The following is a 26,211-nucleotide window of genomic DNA, read 5'->3' as shown; positions in this document are numbered from 1 at the left end:
CGTAATTTATTTGCGGCCATGAAAAGGTTAAGCATCCCAGATCGTTTGAGGCAATAACACTCGCATTTTTCAATTACTTTTCGTCCAAATGACTTTGAAATCTTGCTACGGTGTATGCAAATACCGCTTATCATGGCCCTGCTTCAAATAAACATATTATTAGTTTTAATGTCTAATTGTACTTGTGAGTGGGTCACTATAATTTCATTTGATTCATGAGTGAAAATTTTTATCCCAGATTGAGTACATTTTCTAATTTCTTGTACATACAAATTGCTGCAATGAGTAGGTACTGGAAATTTTATTATTAATTGGCAACATTAATGAGCTCCGATGAAAATACATGAAAAAAACACAATTTTAGCTGTCAGTTTGTCGTTTTATATTTTTCTTCGTTTTCGTTTTATTTTGAATTTTATACTAAAAATTAACATTTAAATAGCCATGGGCGAATAAGTCCCCTCTACTTTTCTTTTTATATTGATTTGGAGTTTTAAAAAATTAAAATGATATCTCGAAAAGGACAAAAAAATATCAAAGGTGGAGTAGTGGGAAAGTATGTAAAAAAAGATACTCCACCAGAAATGCCGAGTAAGTCGTTATTTACCAAATAAAATGATAGACAATGATCAGGAAGACAAAACCATTATGCACAATTTATAAATGATCGATTTATTATTACGAATAAAGATGTTAAAACGAGTATTGCACAATTGATGTGTCAGGAATCGTTTAAATTATCTAAAGTTGGTTTTCTCTCTCGATAATATACATTGATTACATCAAATTCTTAAAAATATATATAGTGGCTGCCCGATATTTTTCATAAATGATTTCTGCTTACTGTTTGAATCCCTAATTTCTGTATACTATCATCTATTTTCTTTCCTCGAAAGAATAATGAATGCTTTAGATCCTTAGTCGCGAGTATATTGACTATTTGGAGCATTTTATGTCTCTTGTCCGTTTTGTATCCTCAATACAAGGATCCTATTTGGCGTCAATGGCGAATAGGATTTGTGTATTGACTACAAAACAAGCCAACTGTAACTTCTTCAAGTGGTCAGTGTATACCTTTTCTTGGATGATTTAAGCTTTTGTTATAAAAAGCAACATTGCATTGAAAAATGCTTGGATATGTTGCAGACTAATTGTAAATTTTATGATTTATATTTCAAATACACATTTTTATCATTTTTTAAATAAGAAATTATAAAAGTATAAAGTATTTATCGCTACCTGGTAAATTAGGATAAAATCAATCACCGTTGTAAAAATCACAATAAACTATTTATAGTTTTGATAATATAAAATATAAGGATATCTTTGTACTAATTTTCAACCTGAAACAAAACCTTCCACAGTTGGCAACTGGTCATCTCGCGATTAACTTGTGAGGTTTTTTTGATTGGTGCGAAATCCTTCCAAAATAATAAGTACTGATTTTTTTAGTAAAACAGTGCATTTTTCCTACAAATATTTGTATCTAGTACAAAACTCAGTTATTGGGAAAATAAAAGATACTAAACAAAATGCTCAATGTTTCCTCTGGGCTGAAAACTATCCGATTGTATTACAATTAATTAGTTTATTTTTCCTTTAAATGGACAGTAATCAATGTGTGGACAGCGGAGCGTAAGGGCTTGGGGAAGGGGCAGGGTCTCGGAGGGCACGCCGGGAAGTACACACCCAGTGAGTCCGTGCCCAATCTTGCTCAAAGGTATATTTTATGCCCTTATTTTGTCAATTGAATTTCTCCATAGGAAAGCCTCAAATATTCAGTGAATATTTTTACTAAATATAGGACATTAAGATTATTCTTTGTGTATTTTTTACAAATATATTTGTCTTCCGTAATAGCAGTTTAGGATTATGCATGTTTATTTAATTTTCATTATAAAAGCACTACCCATCAATATAACAGCACTACCCATCAAAAAAATGGGATGAATTTTGTATTCTTGAGCATCTGTGCATTATTTCTAGCAAAATTTCCATAATCAAAATTTGTAATGTTTTCGCACATTTTAATTGCTGAAAGAAATAAAATATTAAAAAAATAATTTCAACATGCTCCAAGGACAAAGCAGCCTTTCTGGTTATATTTGTTATACAGCTATTGTGTCTTACAATAAGCCATAGTGTCTCAGGAAACAGATACATAATAAGTTTCAATGTTCACAAGCATGTTACTGAGCTTTATCAGCCGGTTAAATGCTCACCGGAACTGCCATTTTTATGCTTATAATCTGATATTCTATTTTGCTGATCCTTTTTTTTGTAAAAAAACGACGAAGAGATGTTAATTAATATTTTTAAAATATCTATCTGATGGTTTTAAATAATAAAAAAATTGTTTTGTGAAATATTTGTGTGCATGGCTTTAAATTACTATGGTGTCTGCGAACATGTTAAATAAACATGTAACTAGCCAATAAATGATTTAATTGTGTTGTATCAATAGACGGTGTTGGTAGTCCAAATCCGGACATAATCTGAAAATATTGGAGAAATAATCAGTACGCTCCAAACGTGGGACTACATGCTACTGACCTGCTGTTTTATAGTCCCACGGTTGGAGCAGTACGCGGAGAGGTCAATATAATACACAATCACACGGTGTGTTGCAGGTTTGCTAGTTTATCAACTAGTGGAGACGCATCCAACCCTTCTACGTCTAACAACACCTCTGATGGTAGTACGGCATCGGTAAGTGTCACCAATATGTTCATCCTGTAATACCTCTACCCTGGCTGGTACGCATGCCTGCGATTTATACAGATTATTCAGAGCAGGTTATTCAACATCTGGTTGAATTGTGGCATAAAGTAGCTGGGTTTTCATACTATTAATATCCCTCTTTAAATATTGTATTATCTGAAAGATTCATAATGTGCTCATTTATTACGTGATAAAAACGTATTCCAAATAATTGTGAAGTAAATGTGTGTGTGTGTGTGTGCGTATGCGATTTTATATGGCATTCTGTAATATATTTTCTTTACAGATGTCTCATTCAGTGAGCTACGCAGATATAGAAGTGGGGAATCTCAACAGGCAGAACAGTCGACATCTACTTTCGTCACACCCCAGAGAAAACGATCCGATTTACCAAAACCAACAGCAATTGATCAACCAAAGTCAGTTAATTAGTCAGAGTCAACACCAGTTAATGAGCTCGCAACAGCAACAGTTTATGAACTCTAGCCAACAGTTAATGAACTCGAGTCAACAACAGTTGATAAACTCTAATCAGAAACAACTCATGAATTCGAGTCAACATCAGTTGATGAGCCAGAGTCAGCAACAGTTGATGAAACAAAGTCAGTTAAGTCAACAGCATGTAAAGCAGCATCAGATGTTGTCGAGGGAGAATAGCAACGAATCTTCCACCAGGAGTCTCCGAGGTTCCACTCCGACGTCGTCGCAACTTCACTTGGCCGGACCATCGGGCAACTCGATGCATCACAATGTATCTCATGGCCAGATCCAAGGTGGGCAGAATCCTCTAGTTATCCTTTATCGCAGTGCAGCTCCACTTCCAAAACTCCTACTTTCCATAAATATGTTGCTTTATTTACTATTAGTCAATTTATTAGGCTGGCCATCGTGGCTAGTAATACACATTTACATACATGGCATGTTAATTGATGTATGTATTTAACTACTTTTAAGAAAACTTCATTGTATATTGTGCCAATACAAATTGTTTTTTATAAAGTGTATATCATTTATTTATTACTTTTTACAATATATTATTATTTTTTGATGAACGACTCACTAAGCAGAACCTGTGACGAGAAGTTTATTTACACTATAAAAAATATATATCTAGCTAAAGTGATATAAATAAATAATGCTATACAAGTTGTTAGAAGTTGTTTGGTGGTGCGTGTCCATGGGGGTAGATATAAATATTGAGATCTATTATTATATTTTCCGTATTTATTACTTATGCTTGTATATCATTTAATGATTCAAGAAACAGCAATATATGTACTGTGGATTGCTGGAGATCAGTATATAGGTAGTTTTCTATCGTTATCATTATTATATTTGATTGACATATTACAATCTCTTCATTGGTGCTTTGAGACTTTTTTAACATATACTACAATACCATTTTCTTTAGCCTATACGAGTAATCCATCTTCTGCTCCAATCTACTCCAACGTAGTGTCTAGTCCGCCCGGAATGACATATGGAGAGCAACTCATACACAACGCCACCCACCCTCCGGGCATTATCGGCACAAACCAAGGTAACCGAGCAACTTTACAGTAACCTCTTTATATTTAATATACATGTATTTAATCTGATTTCCTTCGGCCCTACATATAATATAATGTACTGAATTTGCTCAAGGCGAGGAAGGGGAGTTGCCACTGCCTCCGGGCTGGTCTGTGGACTTCACGCTGCGTGGCCGCAAATACTACATGGATCACAACACGCAGACCACGCATTGGACGCATCCTCTGGAGTCCGTGCCCTCGGGCTGGCAGCGTGTGCACAGCCCGCACCAGGGAATCTACTACTTTAAGTAATTATATACCGCTCACATACCTATGTATAAGGCGGAGTAAAGTTTTGTAAAACAGTTAATGTGTTGTATTGGCAGCGAGATGACTCGACAAGCCTCGGCAGCCCACCCGTGTCTAGTGGGGGGGTGCTATGTGTTCGGGCCGTTGTCGGGGGCGCTGGTGCCTCCTTACCTTCTGGAGGAGATACCGCACTGGCTCATAGTCTACTCCAAAGGTGAGTCTCTCCACCCCGATCCCCCTCTCCACCCGCACGGACAGTGCATCATGCGTGTGCCTGTTGCAGCCTCCCAGGAACTGGACCACAAGCTGCGGTGGGGCATGTTCCGGCTGAGCGAGCTGGAGTGTTACAACGCCATGCTGAACCGCCTCTACAAACAGGAACTGCAACTCATTGTCATGAAGTATGAGCAATATAGGTACGTATTCTTTCTGTTATATCACTTTTCTTACATTTACAACATTCATCACGCCGTATAATATATAAATTCATTCGTTTACAGATCTGCTGTACTGCAGGAAATGGAGAAGAGAAGATGTATAGAACCGAGAGAAAGAGAGAGAAGAGACTTCGGATACCACCCCCACTCCAACTGCTGAAGGGGAGAGAAATGGAAGGATAGAGAGATACAACTAAATACTTTCATTTCATTTTTATAATCAAATTATATAGTAAAATAATTTATGGTTTGACCATTTTATTATATTAGAAATGGTGTTGTCATATTGTGACTGTTTATTTACTGCTGCCGCTATACTCGATGCAGCCAATATTCAACAGTCACTAGTATCATTTAATTAGATTTAAAGCATTATATTGGAGGGTGAAGTTTAAACATTGCGTTTGGCTCCGTGTAACCTATCGTACACAAGGTCTTGCTTAGATATTTAGGAAGGACAACATAAAAATAATGTATTAAGTGTTACCCTGACACCCAAAGCGTGACTGATCACCTCGCCTTTGTGTTATTTTTTATCAATGTTGTATGGACCCAGATTATTGTGAACTGTGCAATTCTGCGTTAAGTAAACATATATATATATATGTGTATGTATATATATGTATGTATATATATATATATATATATATATATCTATATATATATATATATATATATATATATATATATATATATATATATATATATATATATATATATATATATATATATATATATATATATATATATATATATATATATATATATATATATATATATATATATATATATATATATATATATATATATATATATATATATATATATATATATATATATATATATATATATTTATATATATATATATATATATATATATATATATATATATTTATATATATATATATATATATATATATATATATATATATATATATATATATATATATAAATATATATATATATATATATATATATATATATATATATATATATATATATACAAATATATATATATATAAATTCATATTGTCATCTTTTTGTCCCAGTAGATGGAGATAAACAAGAATTGTGTTAGGTAATACAAAATTTACTAAAATTTTATCATCCCAGTAAACTGTTGATTTTTTACTGATAATTTAAGATTTTTTTGCAGTCCAATTTCATTTCCATCAATTTAATTTTCTTTTCAAGCCTTCTTTCCATCTGTTTTAATTCACAACAACATTAAAAACATCCAGACTCCCCCACATCGCACTGTACGGCCAACCCCATGGTAGACGACTCCGGGCAGACCACCAAAGAGATGGGCCGATAGCTGGGAATCGACGTCGCAAGAGGCTAATCCCTCTTAAAAACAGGCCGCAAGCTGCTTCCAAGCTGTGAATTTGCATTAAGACACTATATATTGACATTTTCAATGGCGCGGACATTGATAGGTGTCACGACTATGAATATTACGGTGTAATTTTTCAGAAATGACCTTTACTCTCGCTCAGTAGTGTCGTAATCCCAAACTAACGGTTCAGTTTGCACTTTATGTAGTTTTAAAAAAGTATTTTTTAATACATGATATCATGTGAATTAATCTCAAAATAGTGATAACAAGCAAATTATGTATTTTATTATAAGTATATATTTTTTTATTTCTTACGCATATTTTGAATTATGTATGTTCATTAAAAACTGCTTTTTTCACTAAGCCTCAACTCGTTTACCAGTCTTAAATCATATCAACCAATGAATAGAAATGCTTTTATTGTTCAGTTATGTGAATATATATTATTATATTGCATATTTACATATACACATACAAATATTAACCATTTTACTTACAAGATGCGTTATTTGAATATTCAGAAAAGATTCTAAGGTTCAACTTTTTTTATTACCTGTGATAATTTTTTTGTAGTGTTTTGAATTTGTTAACAAATATATATTTTTATAAAATTATTATCTACGGTGCCTTAAAACACAATATTGTGACGAATGCTTCCATATGTCGTTAAGTAGGTATGTTAAAATGGGATTGTTCCTATTTCCCAGAACTACACTGAAGAAAGCAGATCACAATGGGGCGTGGCGCTCGAGCGTTAAATTGCGAGTCCTGTTGTGTCGCCACACAACTCTTAGTGAAGTAATATTGATTGAATTTCCATGTGATATTTGAAAATAAAATGTACACATTTATAACGACTAATTGTTTTATTTCTATTTAAAAATAATTACAAACATAATAATTATTTCACCTCGGTGGCGTAAAAATACCAACTTTATTATTTCAACTGATTCAAATTGAAGCGTATGTGTAAATTCATGTCAAAATTACCTTTTTTCACCTTTCTTTTTTGTTTAATATCCAGAATGAAAATAAATTACCGATTGCAAACTCTCGGTTCTTGTGAAGAAAACAGTGACTGAGTTTTGTATTATTTTTTTTTGCAATAAAGTTCAAATGTAAATATACGGGTTTAGCAATCTTAAAGTGCCCAAATTGATATTTCATTGAAATTTGATTTATAAAGGTACCCTATTACAGTAATTGTACAAAAGCATTAGAAACTGTAAAGAAGTCTACAGATGTCACTACAAGTAATTTTTTTAAATAAATTTGTTAGCACTTGAAATAAAGGTGTAAAAGTGAATATAACATTTTGTCCATACTCCCTCTTTATTTGGACAGCGAGGTTGAACGCAACATGATCAAATTAAATAATTGGTAGTAGAATAATGAAGAAGTGTAGATAATGACATGAAATGGCGTTAGTTTATTCTTAATTTCAGTCCAGAACGGGTGCATCGTTGGGCGGAGTTGGAGTTCTTTGTATCTCGTTGAGGTGAAATCCCTCTATTTTATAAACTTTTGGATTCTTTATCTTCAACGCATCGGCCCACTCGTACGCTAAAAAGTTTAATAAAAATATGATATACACGCAACGGGAATATGGAAAGTAAAACGACAACAAATAAACTTTATTTTGTTTATTTTAAAAGTATTATCATTAACGCTATAGAACTCGCAGGATAAATTGTCTAAAGGCGGAGACTGACCGGAGCATTTCAGTGCTGCCATATGTCACACCAAAAATCTGAAAATCTGAATCCATAGCCCAAAATCTGTATGAATCTTCGCAACATTGCATTCGTACCGTAGTTAAAGGGTCAGACGACGAAGACGCGATTCTTGGTTCTGTGATTTTAATAAATTACTGCTTACTCCTAATGAAGAAAATAAATAAATATAATGCCAATCCCCACAAATTCTCCGCAGTTTGGGGAATTTCCCACAGATTGGCAACCCTGTACTAACCTAAAATTGTATCCGACTTCGGATGGAGCATTCGGAACGAGCGGCGAACAGCTCGGCTCGGTGTACTGACTGCCTGAATGCTCGCATGGTAACACGTTACGACGAAATGCTCCGGTCAGTCTCCGCCTTAATAAGTCAGAGAGCGAATTATAGCGAGTATATCTTAATATAAAAGTTAAAATTACCTGATGACTGCTTCATGTCAGAGTCTGACTTGAGTCCATAGTATTTAGCCCAATCGGCTTTCCCCGTCCTACAAAGGTACAAAACAACACCGAGAGTATTCACACCAATAAATGCATACACAAGACTTAACCTCTGTTTCCAACGAAATGCTTCTTCTTCTGAAACTGGGTTTGAATTCTTTCGGATAAATTTATGAACCCAACGAAACCACATGTTTGCTATAAAAGTGTAGCATGTATATGCAAAACTATTTTATTTTGTTCTTTCAATATTTTCTTTTCTTTAAAAACATATTTTAAATACAAAAATATATTTAAGTTCTTACGATATACGCAAAATTTCAATTCAATACAATTTTCAGGTCATAATAAGCGACTTATAACTATTATATTAGATAATCTTGAATATTACGCTGTTTTTCATTACTCTATAGTTCAATTTTGACACATGATTTTCAAAATAGAATTTGTCTGTGGTATTTGTGAGTTGTGTTCATTTATCAAGAACGATCACTAATGTAAACATGACATGAAGTTTTGCGATTGCGTTTAGAGAACACCAATCTACATATTATATACGTATGTATGTAGATTGATGTTTATGTAGGCTGGTATATGAATATTAAAATCAAAATTAACATTTCCTTTATATAAATTATTAAAACATAGTGTGTTCAAAGAGAAGAGCGTGTATTAATTTCTGCTAGGACTAGCGTACTCTTGAAAAAAAAACACACAAAAAAACTAAGCCAGCTGGGACTCCGGGACCCATGTCTGAAACCGGGACAATCCCGGTCAAACCGGGACGTATTTTAAGCCTAGATATAGGCCTCTTCCGTATCCTTCCATTTTTTTCGGTCGGTTGCTGCTTGCAGACATTTTTACCCCCATAGCACTTATGTCATCGGACCATCTTTTTGAAGTCTTCCGACGCCTCTATAATTTTCCCAAGGGCTTCAGCTTAAAATTTTAGGGGCCCATCTTGTGAGATCTTGTTTTACAACTCAAAGTAAACTGTAACACTGCTCATGTTCTTCAGATTCTTTCAAATATAACCACCTATCTAAGGTGTATAAGATTTTCTTGAATAAATGAAAATTTCTTCTTCTCCTTCTTCACACCACAATGGTGCATAAGTCACCGCATCATACAAAAACTGTAATACCTTGAACGACATAAACACGAATGTAAGTTAATCAATCTTGCGATTCAGGTACGTACACCAACCCAAGTGAAAATCACTTATATTTATTTTGACACCCCTGGTAATCAAATCCGGAATCTCTAGTACGGTAGACCAACGCGCTAACCATTATTACGCTACAGAGGAGTAAATTATTTTTGTAAAAATTTTATTTTCCCTCAACCTGTTTAAAATTGATCTCCTTTTTTCTCAATGACATCAATTTAGTTTTTTGATAGTGAGATGTTGTTTTAACATTTATGGGATTATTTTTTATTTATTTCAGCTTTTTAAGAAATACGGTTCAAAGGTATCCGGGGCTGATAATTTCTGACAGTGGTGATTCTGCTAAAAAAAACATTCTATCGTAATATGAGTGAGGGAGAGGAAAATGTTTTGAGGATGGGGTGCCAGAAATTCAGACTTTGCTCTCCCCTGCACCTCCCAATCTGGAAAAATCTGATTCATCCAAAAAAAACTAGCGTTTGTGTATTTTTTATTTTTTCAAAGAAAAGTAATGAATATAGAAACGCTTGATGTTTATCCTGAGATAATGATGATGTTTCATTTAAAATTACAGACAAAAAAATGAAAATTAAATAATTGAATAATGAGTTTATTTTGTAATATTTTAAGTACAATTTTTAAAGTTCTATTTATATAAACAGTGCGATTTAATAATTTCAATGTCGGAAGGTATTAATATGGTTGTACCCAGCAGGCCGTAATTTTTTCAACAAAAATAAAACTTAAAAAGGATTTTTTTTTATACAGATATAAAGGATATTATGAAAACTTACCAAAAATATACATCATGTGGCGTTTGAGCTGCTGTTTACTCAGAAAAGGACAGTTTAAATATTCACAAAAAAGTCAGTTGTCACAACTTGATACAGAAAATACATTTACTTATAAATATAGCAAAATATAATTTTGTTTATAAAATATGTTTATTCATTTATTTATTTATGTTAACTAAGATTAGAACAGGATTAAAATAAACGTTAATGTTGCAGGAAAATATCATTTAAAAAAACTGTAGTTGACTCTCAGTAAAAGCTTTTAGAAAAATGGCTGTAACTTTGATAGTATCGGTAAATTGTAATATTTTAGTATTTCTTGATCTTGTCCCATATATTCGAATTTAAAATTCCAATTGGATTTGATATTGACTTGCGACAAGCTAGAAGGAGAGCGTATGGCGGCCTGGCGAGCACGGAATTGAAGAGCGCGTAGACGCGCTCGTGGCAGCGAACCGGTTAAAGAGTTTGTCCTACTGTATGAAGATGATTAATTATTAGATGTTAAATTTTCATAGGAATAATAGAAATGGTATTCTGATGTACGTAGGTATATTTTTGTCCGCCTCCGCAGTGTTATGGTCAGCACGCTCGGCCACCGTTCTACAGGTTCCGGGTTCGATTCCTAGGGGGGGGGTCAAATAAATAAAAGTGATTTTTTCACTCTAATATTTATTCAATATTACCCTGGACTGGTACCAGAAGCGGAGGGCTGATCACCTCTCCTTCACGCGTTAACGATCAAGATAACACTGCGTTTATATGATGCAGTGCCCTATGCACCATCGGGTGCGGATAAGGGTTCGAAGATGTAGAAGATGTATGTATGTAAAAGTTTACAGTTTGCAGTAAGTGCTAAGGAAAGAGTAGGACGATGATAGGTACCTACGTACTAGATAAGTAGAAGGATAGGGAAGAGGGAGAGGGAGGAACCTAGTAACTAGTAACAAGTAGGACCGTCACACATGTCTGACGTAGGTAGTTTTCCCGAGTTTCCCGAGCTATTCCCACTAAATGCACAGAACTTGTCGCCACCTACTTGTACCGGTAGGTATTTGTGTGGAAGTACCTACTGCTAGTGGCTTTCTTCTCTTGCCTACTATCTCATCCTTTCGACTGTAATATCTCTCCGTTTCAACTTCTTCTATTCTGCATTGAATTCAAAATTATCGCTCTGTATTATTATCATAATGCTCTAGTAAGCTGCTTTCCATAAACTTACTCAAATGTTGTAATTGTATCTAGATATTTTCATATATATAATCCTATTGGATATATTATCCTTTCAAATTGTGGTTGTATATTCTCTTATGGACCAGGTATTTAAAAGGCTAATGCTATTTGCAATTTATTATTCAACTGTTTAATCTCTTATGATAATCTTCGAGCGAAATGTAATGTATTGAAAACAATAGGTAGCTATTATTTTGAATATTTATTTCGATTGATATACGTATAAGGTAGAGAACTTTTTTTTTAACAAAATACATATTTAAATAATACAAAATAGTTGGTAAATATACAAAACATTATTTCTTATTTATTACAATTCATAAACATTTATTTAAGTAAATAGGTCCCACATTTTAATAAATTAGATGGGCCACATTTTTACTTATATATATACTTATACATGTATATATGAAAGGTCAAGTGGTTCCAATTAAAAACATTTTCGGCTAAAAACAGGTTTTTTTAAATATCCAGATTTTCACAAATACACATACGAGAATATACACTCCACTTTTTTTGAAAGGGAAATACCGGGCCTTTTGCTAAGTCGTTGGGATCGCTGCGTTTTTTTAATTTATTTTTTACTTTTTAATTAATGATAAATGTAAAATACATTTAATAAATAAATCGTAATTTCCCTAGTATTCCTAAAGACAATTTCCAAATAACAACAAATTCCTCGAATAAAAAAAATTAAAAAAGAACTTACGTAAATATTTGGGATAGTAAAAGACCTATGTAGAATTTAAAATACTCGCGTTAGCAAATTTCCACCTGAGTAATCGATAACTTTGATATACTACCACTTTAATAGGAGCAGTCGACATGTGACATACAGTAAGTTATGGCGAAGGTCTGTAATAAATTATTGGTGTTAGATTTAGTGTAATCAAGTTATGAATTTAAAACGGATATTGATATTGGTTGATATACGAGGTTACATAAATACATATCGGTTGTCTCTCGAGGGTCTGTGCCAGGACTTCTAGTGATCCATTACGTGATGTGTATTACAATTATGCACAAATCTGTGTTTCACATTGTTAACACATATCTCGAGACTACCATACACTCGAGGCGTCACCCGATGGGGCTTGCAGGCCGCAGCTAATATGTCGGGGAACTAATAACTTACATTGAAAACAACTTATTATAAATTTCTAACTTTACTCCCTTGAGGGATCTTCAGTTGCAGTTGTGGTCCAAAATGGCATCTTCACAGGATGCAGAATTTCCTAGAAATAAAAATAATAACTCAGATGAGTTTACTGTCATTATCGCTAACGGGTGGGTACCCTCACTCTCATCCCATATTTACGAGTACCACCCCCCACATTTTAAAGATTTTTATTTCGAATTGAAAAAAGTGGTTTGCCTCGTGTGTCTCCACTTAAATTTATTTTTATACTCGATATTTGTGAAATAACTTGAATTTTTTGATTTCGAAAAGTGTAAATAAAATCGTAAAACTCAAAACGGAAATTAAAATAATTATGACAGGAAATTACCGGACTTAGAAAGGATAACAGGATATATTTAGATTAGTATTGTTGCATGAAATAGTAGGTTTAAAAATATAAATATTTTAAAAATTGCAATATCTGCAGACAAGCCTCTATTAGAGGCTTGTCTGCAGATAGGATAGTAAGGATAGGGTAGGTAAATGTGAAAAATACATCTTAAACACCCAGATCAATTGAAAATAAATCTTTCTGGAATTTATTTTGCACTTGGCGTGAATCGAACCCGCAACGCCAGTTTCGCAGTCGAGCGTCTACCCAACTACGCCACCGTGATTAAAGAAGTCCATTTGCAAACCACTTTGTGTTAAAAAATTAGGTTCTTTTAGCTAATGGCGGCAATCGGTAGAAGATTTATAATATTAACGTCTATTTTTAACATAATCTGCCAAAATTTATTAATTTACTGCAGAAGAAACTGATAGTGAAGAGACTTTAATGCACGGAGACATGAGAGTGTAATAAAATTTGTAATTAAAATTGTAATTCCTTAAGAATAGATAGGATAGAAGTTTAAATATGAAACTGTTTCAAAACTACGTATGTTTGTACAACTGCAAAACTATCGATGTTTAAAGTACTTCATGCAAAACTGTCTTTATTTAGTTTTAAAATGCAAATTAAATAATTATTGATAAGCGGTGATTTAATTTCTTAACATTAATTAAATTGATATGATCCTAGAATTATGTAATACGCAAACGAATGCGTCTTTATATTATAAGAATTTTTATCAGTTTTCTCAACTAATTGCTTTTTTTAATATAACGTGATTTGCAAGTGGACTACTCAATTCACCGATTTGCAGCCAGTCGTATGCGAGCAAGAATATCGTTTTATGATTCGTATTATAATGTCGTGTGATGTTCAGTGTTACGCGATTTAGTTAGTTTGTGGTGTAATGACAATAAATCTTGTGTAATGTCGTGTTCTTGATAAAATAACGTGCAATATTAAACTATTATGTGGGTGTAATGTGTAAACCGCGTTAGTTGATACGTAAATGGATCTAATATGTATTTCCGTGAACACGTGAGGCCTCTTTGACTATACCAGTGCCACCAATGGTGAATAATTCTGGATCACAGGTGCACGAGCTTTGAGGTAAGAAAATCAATTCGTGATTTGGATTGCCTTTGCATTATATGTATATTGGTTTATTAGATCACCCCAGTATTCATGATCGATCGGTTGATCTCGATGTTGTATATCTGACTGCTGCCCTTTCTTTTGTGATTTTTGTAAACTGACATATTATGAAATCTACGGGTATTTTGAATACATATTGAGCTTACGATACCGTTTCTTTGGAATAATCGAAGTTCTACCGTGTGAAGTAATAATTCTCGCGATAGTGGAATGCTGCCAAGCTATTGCCGTTCGCGGGATATAATGTTTAGTCGATATGTTTGGTTTTGTGAGTTGGAAACCATTTCACTTCAGAGACTCGCGCAAGTTTCACCACATGCAAGTTTGGAAGTTACCAAAAGGATGTAATATTCTCTTTGAAGTAATGCTTTTCTCATAATGGGTAAACACACAAAGCTATTTCACAGCACCGCTAGGGTTGTTTTGCTGACGTCAGAAATTACAGCAAAAATGAACATGAAATCGTATCAAAATACCGTTTCTAAAAAAAATTCTACTTTTCAAATATAATATCGCGATGGAAATTAAACCTGAGGAGTTTTTTATTTATTTAATATTTCGTTAGATAAATTTTTGTGTATTACATAATTTATTTCAATTTCATGCTATTTTCGTGAGCCAAACTTTCATGCATTATAAAATGCTATCAAATTGCGGTAGAGTGGGTCCGAACCCAAAAAAAGTAATCGAAACGTCCATCTTGTGAAATAATGTGTTCAATTTAAAACCAGTCATTTTTTAAATAAAACCTCAACGTAGTTTTGAAAAAAAATGTACAGAATTTAATTCCCTATTTGATAAAAAAATCTATGATTTTCATTCTGGGACCTATTTTTCGAAATTTTACCTTTAATTCGGTTTTTAAAAGGGTTTTTCATACTGTTGATGTATTAATATAAAAATGCATTGTAATATTTCTGGAGAAATAAGTAAAGGTGTAGGTATTTGTACCTATATTGAATTGCTATTTTTCAATAATAATAAAACTGACCTTTTTTGGTCCGACCATAAAAGGTAATTTTTTGTGTGAAACTTTTTTTTGGATGTACCCCCCGGGGAATTATTACTAAAACTTGTTATAGATGTCTTTCAGAGACGAAAAAAGAATGGGAAGGGAATATAGTAGTATGTAATTTAAAGGGTTTGTCGTCGCCTGCCTTCATTGATATTATATTTTGTAAACATGCGTGTGTAATATTTACCGTATTCATTGTAGGAGTATATCTGCATGTACAATATTGAAGTGCGAGTTTTAAGTGACATCTAGCGAAATGCCTATGAAGTAAAATAGAATAATTACTTTGATTTGACAGCCCCTTGCGGAAACATTATGATGAACCTTTCAACTTACTATAAACATCTAAGATTTTATAAACACATATACTTATACTCAAATAAAAATACGCTCACTTCGTAATAACAATAGAGGAATTCAAGTTTATTGACTGCTTTAAACATTTTTTTTTCCTTGAATATTTAAAGCACCAACTTTGTGTTTTAAAGCACTAACTAAAGTGAGTGGATCAAAAAACAGAGTTATTTTATTTCTCCTAATAATATATTATTTTTACTTAAATGCGTGGAACTGTTTCGTTACATATAGTTAAGTAGCTGCCTCGCAAGGCGAAACAGCTATCACAAAATTAAATAATTTAGTTTTTTTTTTAAATATTTTATGAATATATAAATATATTTTTTTATGAATAAAACTATATTTATAAATATATTTATATTAATAAATTACTTATCATGATCTAAAAACATCGTCCTCTTTCAAAACCGCTTAACATTTATAATTGTGATTTTGCAAAATTCAGGGATTAATAAAATTATGTAATAGGTCCCTAACTGTGATCTGTGAAACAAAATGAATACTATTGTTTAAGTATACGTATTTTTATTACTATGGAATTATGGGAATGGGAACATACGTTATTTGACAAAGAAAGTAATTTTCATCTTCGAGAATAGTCTGAATACAATATAAAGATAATGAATGACGGCTATTAATTTAAAAAGCACATTTTATCTGTGGAAATACAGTTAATGTATAATAAATGGGGCAGAGAGATTCCGAAACGAAAGCCGTCACTTTACATCCTAAATAATTTCTAAATTTTCCATCTAACTGTTCTAAATCAAATCGTAAGTACTACTAAGTACGTGAGTAATACTTACGTAATAAAAAACACAGATTTAAAAAATATATCTTTAAAGTAAGTGTATTTAAAACCATTCCTGGATATGCTGACAATTTTTTTATGGGGCATCTATATAATATTACAATTCAAAGAAATCAATAGATTTATTATTGACCTTAAAGTAATGTTAATCGTTATTTCAGGTATTATATTTTATTTAAAAGGTAATTGATAGCTGTTTTCTTTTCTACGATATTTTTGAGTGTGTTGACAAAAATTAATCCTTTAATTAGGTACACTTTGGATTATTTATTTATGGATATGTAAGTCTGGACATTTGCAGTACTTACGACCTTTAATTAGCTGGTTTAAGTGATCACTTTATCATTCTACCTATGATTGAAAACCACATTACTCAATTCTGTGCACTAAATTATTAGAAACAAGTAGAACGAAATTCTGGATTTGTGAAAAATGTTTAGATTTCATGTGGAAGTTAACTATTTAACAAAGTATTGTAGGTACTTCGACTTTACTTCTAGACTTACATTTTTAACGACTTATTGAAACAGGTTCTCGATCAGTACTACCAGAAAGTTAATAATACCAAAAAGAAAACCATTTTATTTTCGAAAACTCGTAAAAGTACATGACAAAGTAAACTCGTTAACATCCGTACGTAAGTTGATCTTTGATAGTGCTTTAAATATCTTTCCTGAAAGTAAATATATTTAATATCAAGGACAGGTTTATGACGATACGTCTCTGTTCCGCAGAATGCCTTCACTCCGTGTAGCGACGTGTTCCTGGAGAGATGTCCTCGTCCGCTGAAGAGGACGAGTAGTAGTTACCCACCCGCCCCACCGCCCAGGAACCTTCTACTCCCCCTAGCTGCTGAACCACGATCAGCCCTCCGTCCACCGCATCAAAGACCAGATAGCGGTCTTATTATGTTAATCAAAATAATATTGATTTCCCATCTTACTCGAGCGGCGCCAGTAGAAGATTTACTTCAATTACTTTACAATTTATCCGTCTAAACGAGACCGTCCATTTTATCGTGCATAAAATACGAATGAATAGAGAAAAATGCCCTTTGTTCGTATGTTACATTTAATGCCATTCTTCTAGTTTAATAAACAATAAAGGGAAATGAATGGGAATGGTAAGTTTATCTGTCTACTTAGTGTGGTGGATAATCACTACTCGTACCATTCTCTAAATCCCAGGATCGATATCCGATCGAGTCAACTTACCCCGACTCGCACTCGCAGCGTAAAACTAATGTATAACTGTACCTGCGTACCTACTATTCTTTTTAGGTAAATGATTTTGAATTTCGAGAGAAAACATAATGCGAAATTCGTCGGGTAGTTAATAAAGACCTCGCGTTGAATCGGCAAGCGGAAGGCATTCGGTTGGAATAATACCTACCCTGCCTGAAATGATCGCACGGTAGGTGCTAGTAATCGCGTTTGTATACGGCGTGGCGCGACGGGGAGTACTTTACGCAGCTATCGTATTTTGACACAAACCGTATAATGATCCGAATAGAATTCCGGAAAGGAAATCCCGATCGAGTGTCGCTTCCTCCCTGACAGTGGCAGTGGCACTCCCCCCTGTATGGCTCTATTGCGTCTCCATCAGCCGAGGTGTAATTATTCCCGGGCGCTGTGATCCATCACTTGTCACGGGCTCTCTTCGCAGACGTCTCATTTCATTATACGTTTCGTCTCTCTGGCACTTTCCTCGCGAATTAACTTCCCGAATAATGAGAGGTAATGAAGGCTTTGATCGCGGTCACGACATCTACGCCTTTTGTTTCCGGTATAAAGGGAAACTGATCCTAACGAACGAGAAAATCAGCGGAAAATGTTTTGAATGTTATTTAATCTGCGGAAGAATACTCTCTAGAGACGCGACTCTAATTTTACTTCGTTATAAACGACGAAAGATTTTTGAAATAAATAAATTTGAAATATTTTGGAATATTATTACGCAGTCGGATGTTGTTTTCGTGTAAACCATTTTTTTGGACTGTACAAAGGTTAAAATATATTCTCTATATCCTTCTATGAAAATTTTTATTTTGTTTAAATAAAAAGTGTATCTCTAATTTGAAGAATGTACTGCGTTTTAGTTGTTGTAAATATGCAGTATAATGTGTTTTTCTTTCTAGACATCGATGAGACAAGATGTAAACATTATAAAATAGTTACAGAGAAATTTACCGTTGTAATATTCGACAATAGAAGAATAATGTATGGTCTCTAGGTCAGGGGTCAGCGGTCAGCGGTCAGCGGTACACTTCCCGAATCTCTTCGAGCACCGGGGAACTGTGTATTAGCGGAGTACTTTCTGCTGCGCAGCAAGGAGGTGGGTTTAGTTAAGCCGCGAATGCTACGGTAAAGTATGTTTTCCACTTCCTCCCATTTCTTGCTGACTCCTGTTCCGTGACTTTACCTCCCGAATTGTTCCCCCTAATTTTTAAACCTTTTTAAGAGACCATTCACGTCAGCGCTTAAATTATGGCTTAAAGATAAAAACAAAACAATGGGTCACTCGTAAACGTATTTACTTAGCGATAATATAATATAGTAACGAAATATCCGGAAACTGGAGGGAAAACATTAATTCGGGTTCTAAAAAAGTCCGTAATGAAATACAAGCGCGCGGTACGACCGCGACCCGCGACCCGCGCCCCGTATCGGCGTACGTTGGGTACGAACGAACGTTTAGTGCTTGTGTTTTTAGTCCCAATATGTTGGGTAATTTATCGGTTCTGCGGTGAGCTCTTTATGCCATTTACAGTCTGTTTTTATTACGAACATCTGTTAACAGGAACTTCATAGCCGTTAAGGGAATTATTTTATTTCTGAATAAATACACGTTAATATTTCACGGGTAGCTATATGTAGTTTATAAAATTATCCACAAAAAGTAAACCGTTACGAAATCGACAAAATTCGGGAATTGAATACGAACATTACGCGAAAATTACAGTTATTGCACGAACAACGATGAATAGAGAGACCATATTTTGTTATATAAATGGTTATATAAACAGAAAAACATCCACATTTGCATCGTGTTCAAATTAAAACTTAGGTACATAAATTGCTGTAGAGTATAAAATGAAAGTAATATGTCCCCGGGCCATTGCGTCACCGTGGATAGTTATAGTTATAATAAATCTGCTCTAAATCATATTTCCCGAACGGCTAAAGCTTTCCAAGGAGTCAAATTGAATTTTTGCTTGAATTCTCAATTCCTTCGGAAAAAATATTTAGGTAAGTTGTAGGTTCATTAAAAAATAATGGAACTTTTCGCTTAATGTATTGAAACGCAACTAATCTAAACCTTAATTTCTGTACATTTTTTACAATCGTTCGGTCCGACAGTTGGACATTTCGTTTTTGAGAAAATAAAATTCACTTATTTTTTATGGATTCTTTACCAAAATTTAAAAAAATATTTTAAAATTCTTACCCAAGATATATATGCATGAAAATGCGAAAATTAAAAGTTGCATGACATTTTGTTTTTTATCGAAAATGAAACATTAATTACGTTTGTAGTACATAGCTATATTACTGTAATAATAACTTCGATCTAGAGATCTTGGCTGGGATTCCATTCGGAAGTTAACGTTTTAACTACGTAGTGTACTTTGACTTTACTTCTATTCAGTAAAAAAAATCTTCTTCTCTATAACGTTTATTTTCTGACAACACGGATCCACAATCGATTTAAAAATAGCAAACTCATTAGAAATAAAAGTGCAGAAGTAAAGTAAAAGTTATCTACATTACATAGTTAACTGCCGTACGGAATCTCGGGCCCGGAACGTTACTGGAAATCCAAGTACCTACGTATCGAGTCGTCTCGCCCTCGGAGCCGCAGAGCCGCCGAGCTGCCGAGCCGCCGAGCGTGCGGACTCGTAGCGCTGCCGCCGCTACGAGCAACATTAGGGCTGTTCTGATTGCTCGCGTGTTTTTTCTTCCGACACAATCCAATTTGGTTTTATTGTCTCCGGTAATGGACGGTCCAGGGAGCCCCCCTCTCCCCCCTCCCCCCTCTCCCCCTCGCCCGGAGAGGGACGGAACATCATCACTCCCGGTGTAGCTATTAGAACAGCCACATATCACGGACAACAGACAGCAGACAGCCTTGTTATTGATATACAATTTAATTATACCGCTACAAATATACAAATATTTTATCGTAAACATAACATTAATGTTTGCACTTTATACCTTCAGTATGTTTGGTCGGGGTAGCATTGTGGATGGCTAACAAAGCATTTAATCTTTCGTAAACAAAGCAAATAATAGCATGTACCAGTTTCTAAAAAATGTGATCGGTGATGTATAAAAAAGAACATTACTCAATATATTCCATAATACTAAAAATAAATAAATTAGCGCGAAATAGCTACCAAAGGATTATATTTGTTGTGTTGAAAGCTGTATCCCGTAAAACTCAGTAAATTGCATTCAATAAATACTTAAGCTATTTTTTTCCTTGTAATCGATGAGGCGGTGGGATCATTGATAGGCTTGATCCAGATTTTTGGGACTCCAACACTGTTGCTTTAGCCGTCATGTTTAAGTATCAGATTGAAAATAATAGTGTAAAACCTAACATTTAAATGGAACATATCTTTACATAAAATTGTAATTAAAAACGTATTAATAGTTTTTCCTTCTGATCAATATTTTCCAACTGATACCTGAAAAACGAAGTTAAAAATGAATGCGAAAACAACCGAATGAGTAATTCATAAATTTTATTCGAGGTAATGTTGAAAGTATTATTGACATGTTGATGATATTTTCTCTGGTGAGATTGAAAACATATCGGCCACTCGAACCTTCCCCAACTTGTGAGCTAAATAAATATAGTTATGGTACATATCGCTCACTCCTTTCAAGAACGTCATAAATCAAAAATTGACAATTTTCAGTTGTGGATGTTTTCAGAATGCCCAGAAAATGTACTATATCCCAGCAAAAGAGGCATATTTTTAACTTAATATTTACCCGCTACAGGGCAGAAAGTGTTGTTTTTGCATTTTTAAGAAAAGGTGTTGTATAATTATTTTTTAAATAAACTAAATATTTTTCAAATGAAGAAAAAATCTTCAATTTTTACTTAAAAAGATCTGTTGCACAGTAAAAAGTTCAATAAGTGGCTTGATATTTATTTTTAAAACATTGTGTTATATTTTTAAACTTTAAAAACGTTCTCCTGAAAAATCAAGTTTTTTGATTTATGACGTTCTTGAAAGGAGTGAGCGATATGTACTATGTACACACAGACATCGTTATTTTTCTGTAACAATTGAAACAAAGGTTATTTTTAAATATCTCGTGTCATGCTAGCGTAAACATTCATATATTGATTGAATAGTCTTAACATTCATATGTTATTTTAATCAATAACAATGTAATTTTTTATGTATCATCTGAAATATAATAAAATAATAAGACATTAAACTTTATAATTTTAGAAAATATGGCAAAAAGGATAGATCCCTAGATCTAGCCCCTACTACTGGCATTAAAGATGTTTTATTTTCCATATATCTCAAGTTGAATTAAACATGTTTAGTTAAAATTAAGAAAATTCTATATTATGGCCTCCCTCACGTGAATAATTATATATATATATATATATATATATATATATATATATATATATATATATATATATATATATATATATATATATATATATATATATATATATATATATATATATATATATATATATATATATATATATATATTTAAATCTTTTGTCCGCCTCCGTAGTGTAATGGTCAGCATGCTCGCCTACCGTTCTGGAGGTCCCGGGTTCGATTCCCAGGGGGGTTTAATAAATATAAGTGATTTTTTCACTCTAATATTTATTCAATATTACACTGGACTGGTACCTGAAGTGGAGGGCTGATCACCTTTCCTTCATGTGTAATCGATCGAGATAACACTGCGTTTATATGAAGCAGTGCCCTATGCACCATTGGGTGCGGTAAGGGATTTATATTATATATATATATATATTTAAATCTAGGATTATTTCATTACTCAATAATATTATATTATAATATTATATTATTTTTAACATTCTCAATAACTTTTCTAAACGATCTGTAAAATACTTTTATACATAATAGGTATAGGTTTTCAATTAGGTAAAAATTACTTTTATTATCAGTTAATTTCAAACACAGATAATGTTTATATGAAATGCATAAAAATGCAAAAAAAAACGGTAACTTTTTTAATTCGGTAAATAAAATTACAAAATATGTTTAGTGAGATCACTTTGAAATACGTTTTTGAATTTTTGCCAAGTCATTATTATATTTTTTAATAGATTTACCAAAAAAAAACACGATTATTACGTAACTGTGGGTAATGATAATTTACCGGGAAAGAGTCGAGTAAATCGATGAATTATACAGGCCTGAGAAGATAGATGATGAAGATAATCTCGTCTTTTAAGAGTAGGCGAACAGCGTCATACGAAAGGTATTAATTGGCAGTATATGACGCGGGAACGTGGAATAGAAGCACCGATAAGGAATTCGTCCGACACAATTCCATTCTCCCTTCCTTCTCGAAGTGCCTTTTGTAGGAGGTAAGTTAGAACGTCTATCCAACTACTATATTTCTATTCTCTACCCTCGGTTCAACCTAAATTTGTAGGTTGCTTGTTCTATTCAGTATGTCCCAAGATCGGAGCAAGCCGGATTTGTCCCCGGTGTTTCATTCACATAATATTCAGAACTAGATTGTAATTCGACGTGCCATATAACATAGAAATCCTAATTTTATAAAGCGTGTAATGCTCAATGAAAAGTTTCTGTTCATCTCACCAATAGATGTCTCTAGTAAAGTTCTAGAGATTCAAGAACAATGCTTAAAAATTGGTTCACATATATGTATATATATATATATATATATATATATATATATATATATATATATATATATATATATATATATATATATATATTTATACATATATATATTTATATATATATATATATATATATATATATATATATATATATATATATATATATATATATATATGTAATAAAATAACTAGGTACCTACCTATACATTTTATTAAGTACTTACAAAAAGTACCTACATATTATAAAACAGTTCTACCACAGATGTCGCATGCGTCGCACAGAATTAAACAAAAGAGATCCGATAGGAAAAAATAACTGTCAGAATCAGATAGATATAAAAATTATTGTAAAGATTAATTAAGAATAAACTTTTATTGTCGTTTCTTTAATTACAAAGCAACACATTGTTTATTTTATTATTATACACCCACTTTACATATTATTTACACTTAATTTTCAAAAGGAAAATATTACTACGTTATAAAACGACAATTTTGTTAATCAAAAATGAAGAAACAAAATAAAAATAAAATGGATACTGCTCCTCAAACATTAGAAAACTTACTAGAAAAATTAATACAAAATGCTCAGGTAAGCAAACATCAAAATTTAAAAGATATTTCAGAGAAGTTCATCATTGAAAAATTTACAAGCAAAAATCCTAATGCAAACCAGTGAATGGATATTTTTGAAAAAGAATGTACACGTTTTGAGGTGACAACGGATGAGAAAAAAATTGAAATATTAAGATTGTTTATGGATAAAAGTTGTGAAGATTGGTACAGTTCGATGATGATAAAATTTTCCATGAACTCAGAATGGATAGTATGGAAAAACAACTTTTGTAAAACATTTACAAACAAGGGATGGAACCATGTAATGTTTGCATTATCTTTTAAATATAACGACGGTTCCTTGTTAGACTATGCCATAAGGAAGGAAAAACTTTTGTTGGAGATGAGAAGAACGATCGACATGGGTACCTTAGTAGATCTTATTGTGGCTGGTTTACCAGAATTTATAATTAATAAGATTGATAGAGAAAAATTAGAAGATACAGTCGATTTATTCAATGAAGTAAAAAAACACGAAAACATTGTAAATAAAAAAAGGTTTTCGGATCAAAGAAGATATGGAAATCTAAGAACTAGTGGTAAAATTAAAGATAAAAGTCCATGTAAGATTTGTGAAAAATTAAATAAGGGAACTCGATATCACCCTGAAGTAACGTGCTGGTTTAGAACAAAGGAGGATGATAAGTTTAATAATAAAAATACTATCAGACATGTAAACAATTCAGTTATAGAAGCTAAGTTAAACGAAACCGATCAAAAAAACGAATAATAACACCATTAATAAATGTCAAACTATTACTAAATGATAAAATTGAAATATTTGGAATTTACGATTCAGGTTCAAATGTTTCTCTAATAAATTCTAAGTTACTAAAACTAAAAGGAAAAGGAAACAATATGAATGAAGCAGATTTAGTAACAATTAATGGTGTTAAAAAGACAAACGGTTTGACGACTTTGAAAATAAAAATATTTGAATTGGAAAAAAACGTTGATGTATATATTATTGATGAAGAAAATTTCAAATATGATTTTTTGATAGGATTAGATATGATAAAAAAATTTAAACTAATCCAAAATGAAGACTTAAAAATAACACAGAGACAATGCTTGAAAAATGAAAATAAAAAGAAAGTAGAAAAAATTTCTACAAAATATAAAATTAAAAATAGTGAATTTAAAAATACAGAAAATAATAACAGCGAGGAATGCAAAATAAATTATAATGAACATGTAAAAGAAGAAGATTTTGAAATAAAAATAAATCATTTAAATCAATTTCAAAAATCTAAAATAAATGAACTGATTTGCAAATATAAATCCGTTTTTGCAAAAGACAAATATGATATCGGCACTGTTAGTGGATACGAAGCGAGGATAGACTTACTAGTAGACAGATATTGCAGTAAGAGGCCTTACAGATGTACTGTAGAAGATAAAAAGGAGATAGAAAAACAAATTGCAAAATTACTGGATAATAAGCTAATAGAAGAATCCTACAGTCCATTTGCTGCACCTGTTACATTGGCATTTAAAAAAGAGGAAAACAAAAAATCCAGACTGTGTATAGATTTCAGAGACTTGAATAAAATAGTAGTGCCTCAAGCCCAACCATTTCCTTTAATTGAAGACCTAATGATAAAGACCAGGAATTGCAAATTTTTTTCAACACTAGATATAAACTCAGCGTTTTGGTCTATTCCTTTACGAATCGAAGACAGAAAAAAGACGGGATTTGTTACACAAGAAGGACATTTCCAATGGACTTGCCTACCATTTGGATTGAAGACCTCACCAGCAATTTTTCAAAGGATACTAGGTAACATATTAAGAAAGTATAAACTTACTGATTTCACCGTTAATTACATAGATGATATTCTTATATTTTCTAAAACTTTTGCTGAGCACATTAAACATCTAACGCAGTTGCTGGAAGCGATCGAAACGGAAGGTTTCAGGTTAAAATTTACAAAATGCGCATTTGCGTCAGACTTGGTAAAATATCTAGGTCATATAATTCAAAATAATTCAATAAAACCAGTAAAGGATAATTTGATTTCAATAAAGAATTTTCCTGTTCCAAAAACGATAAAAAATGTAAGACAATTTCTGGGGAAAATAAACTTTTACCATGAATACATACCAAAGAGTGCAATAATACTAGATCCATTGCATAACTTACTAAGGAAAAATCAAAAATTTATTTGGT

At 32.6% G+C, this 26,211-nt stretch overlaps 2 protein-coding genes across 2 annotated transcripts; one reads left to right on the top strand and one right to left on the bottom strand.

Annotated features, from left to right (window-relative positions):
• The first annotated feature begins 357 nt into the window (after positions 1–357).
• Positions 358–5,559, top strand: LOC148307102 (uncharacterized). Its single transcript, XM_088263932.1, has 9 exons — positions 358–591; positions 1,612–1,720; positions 2,631–2,709; positions 3,008–3,494; positions 4,133–4,261; positions 4,366–4,540; positions 4,619–4,755; positions 4,825–4,957; positions 5,042–5,559. The coding sequence occupies exons 1-9, from the start codon at positions 507–509 to the stop codon at positions 5,136–5,138; spliced, it is 1,431 nt and encodes a 476-aa protein (XP_088120058.1). The 5' UTR covers positions 358–506; the 3' UTR covers positions 5,139–5,559.
• A 1,605-nt stretch (positions 5,560–7,164) lies between these two features.
• On the bottom strand, positions 7,165–8,916 carry LOC148307101 (uncharacterized). Its single transcript, XM_088263935.1, has 2 exons — positions 8,474–8,916; positions 7,165–7,880 (listed from the first exon to the last, which is right to left on the bottom strand). Exons 1-2 carry the CDS (start codon positions 8,685–8,687, stop codon positions 7,759–7,761), a joined length of 336 nt encoding a protein of 111 aa, XP_088120061.1. The 5' UTR covers positions 8,688–8,916; the 3' UTR covers positions 7,165–7,758.
• Positions 8,917–26,211: the final 17,295 nt, after the last annotated feature.

The sequence above is a fragment of the Brachycentrus maculatus genome, unplaced genomic scaffold (assembly GCF_059751285.1).
Source record: "Brachycentrus maculatus isolate JH-2025_06_01 unplaced genomic scaffold, ASM5975128v1 h1tg000209l, whole genome shotgun sequence".
NCBI lineage: Eukaryota > Metazoa > Arthropoda > Insecta > Trichoptera > Brachycentridae > Brachycentrus > Brachycentrus maculatus.
Note: the sequence above shows the minus strand (reverse complement) of the source record. Positions and strands in the feature narration are given on the sequence as shown.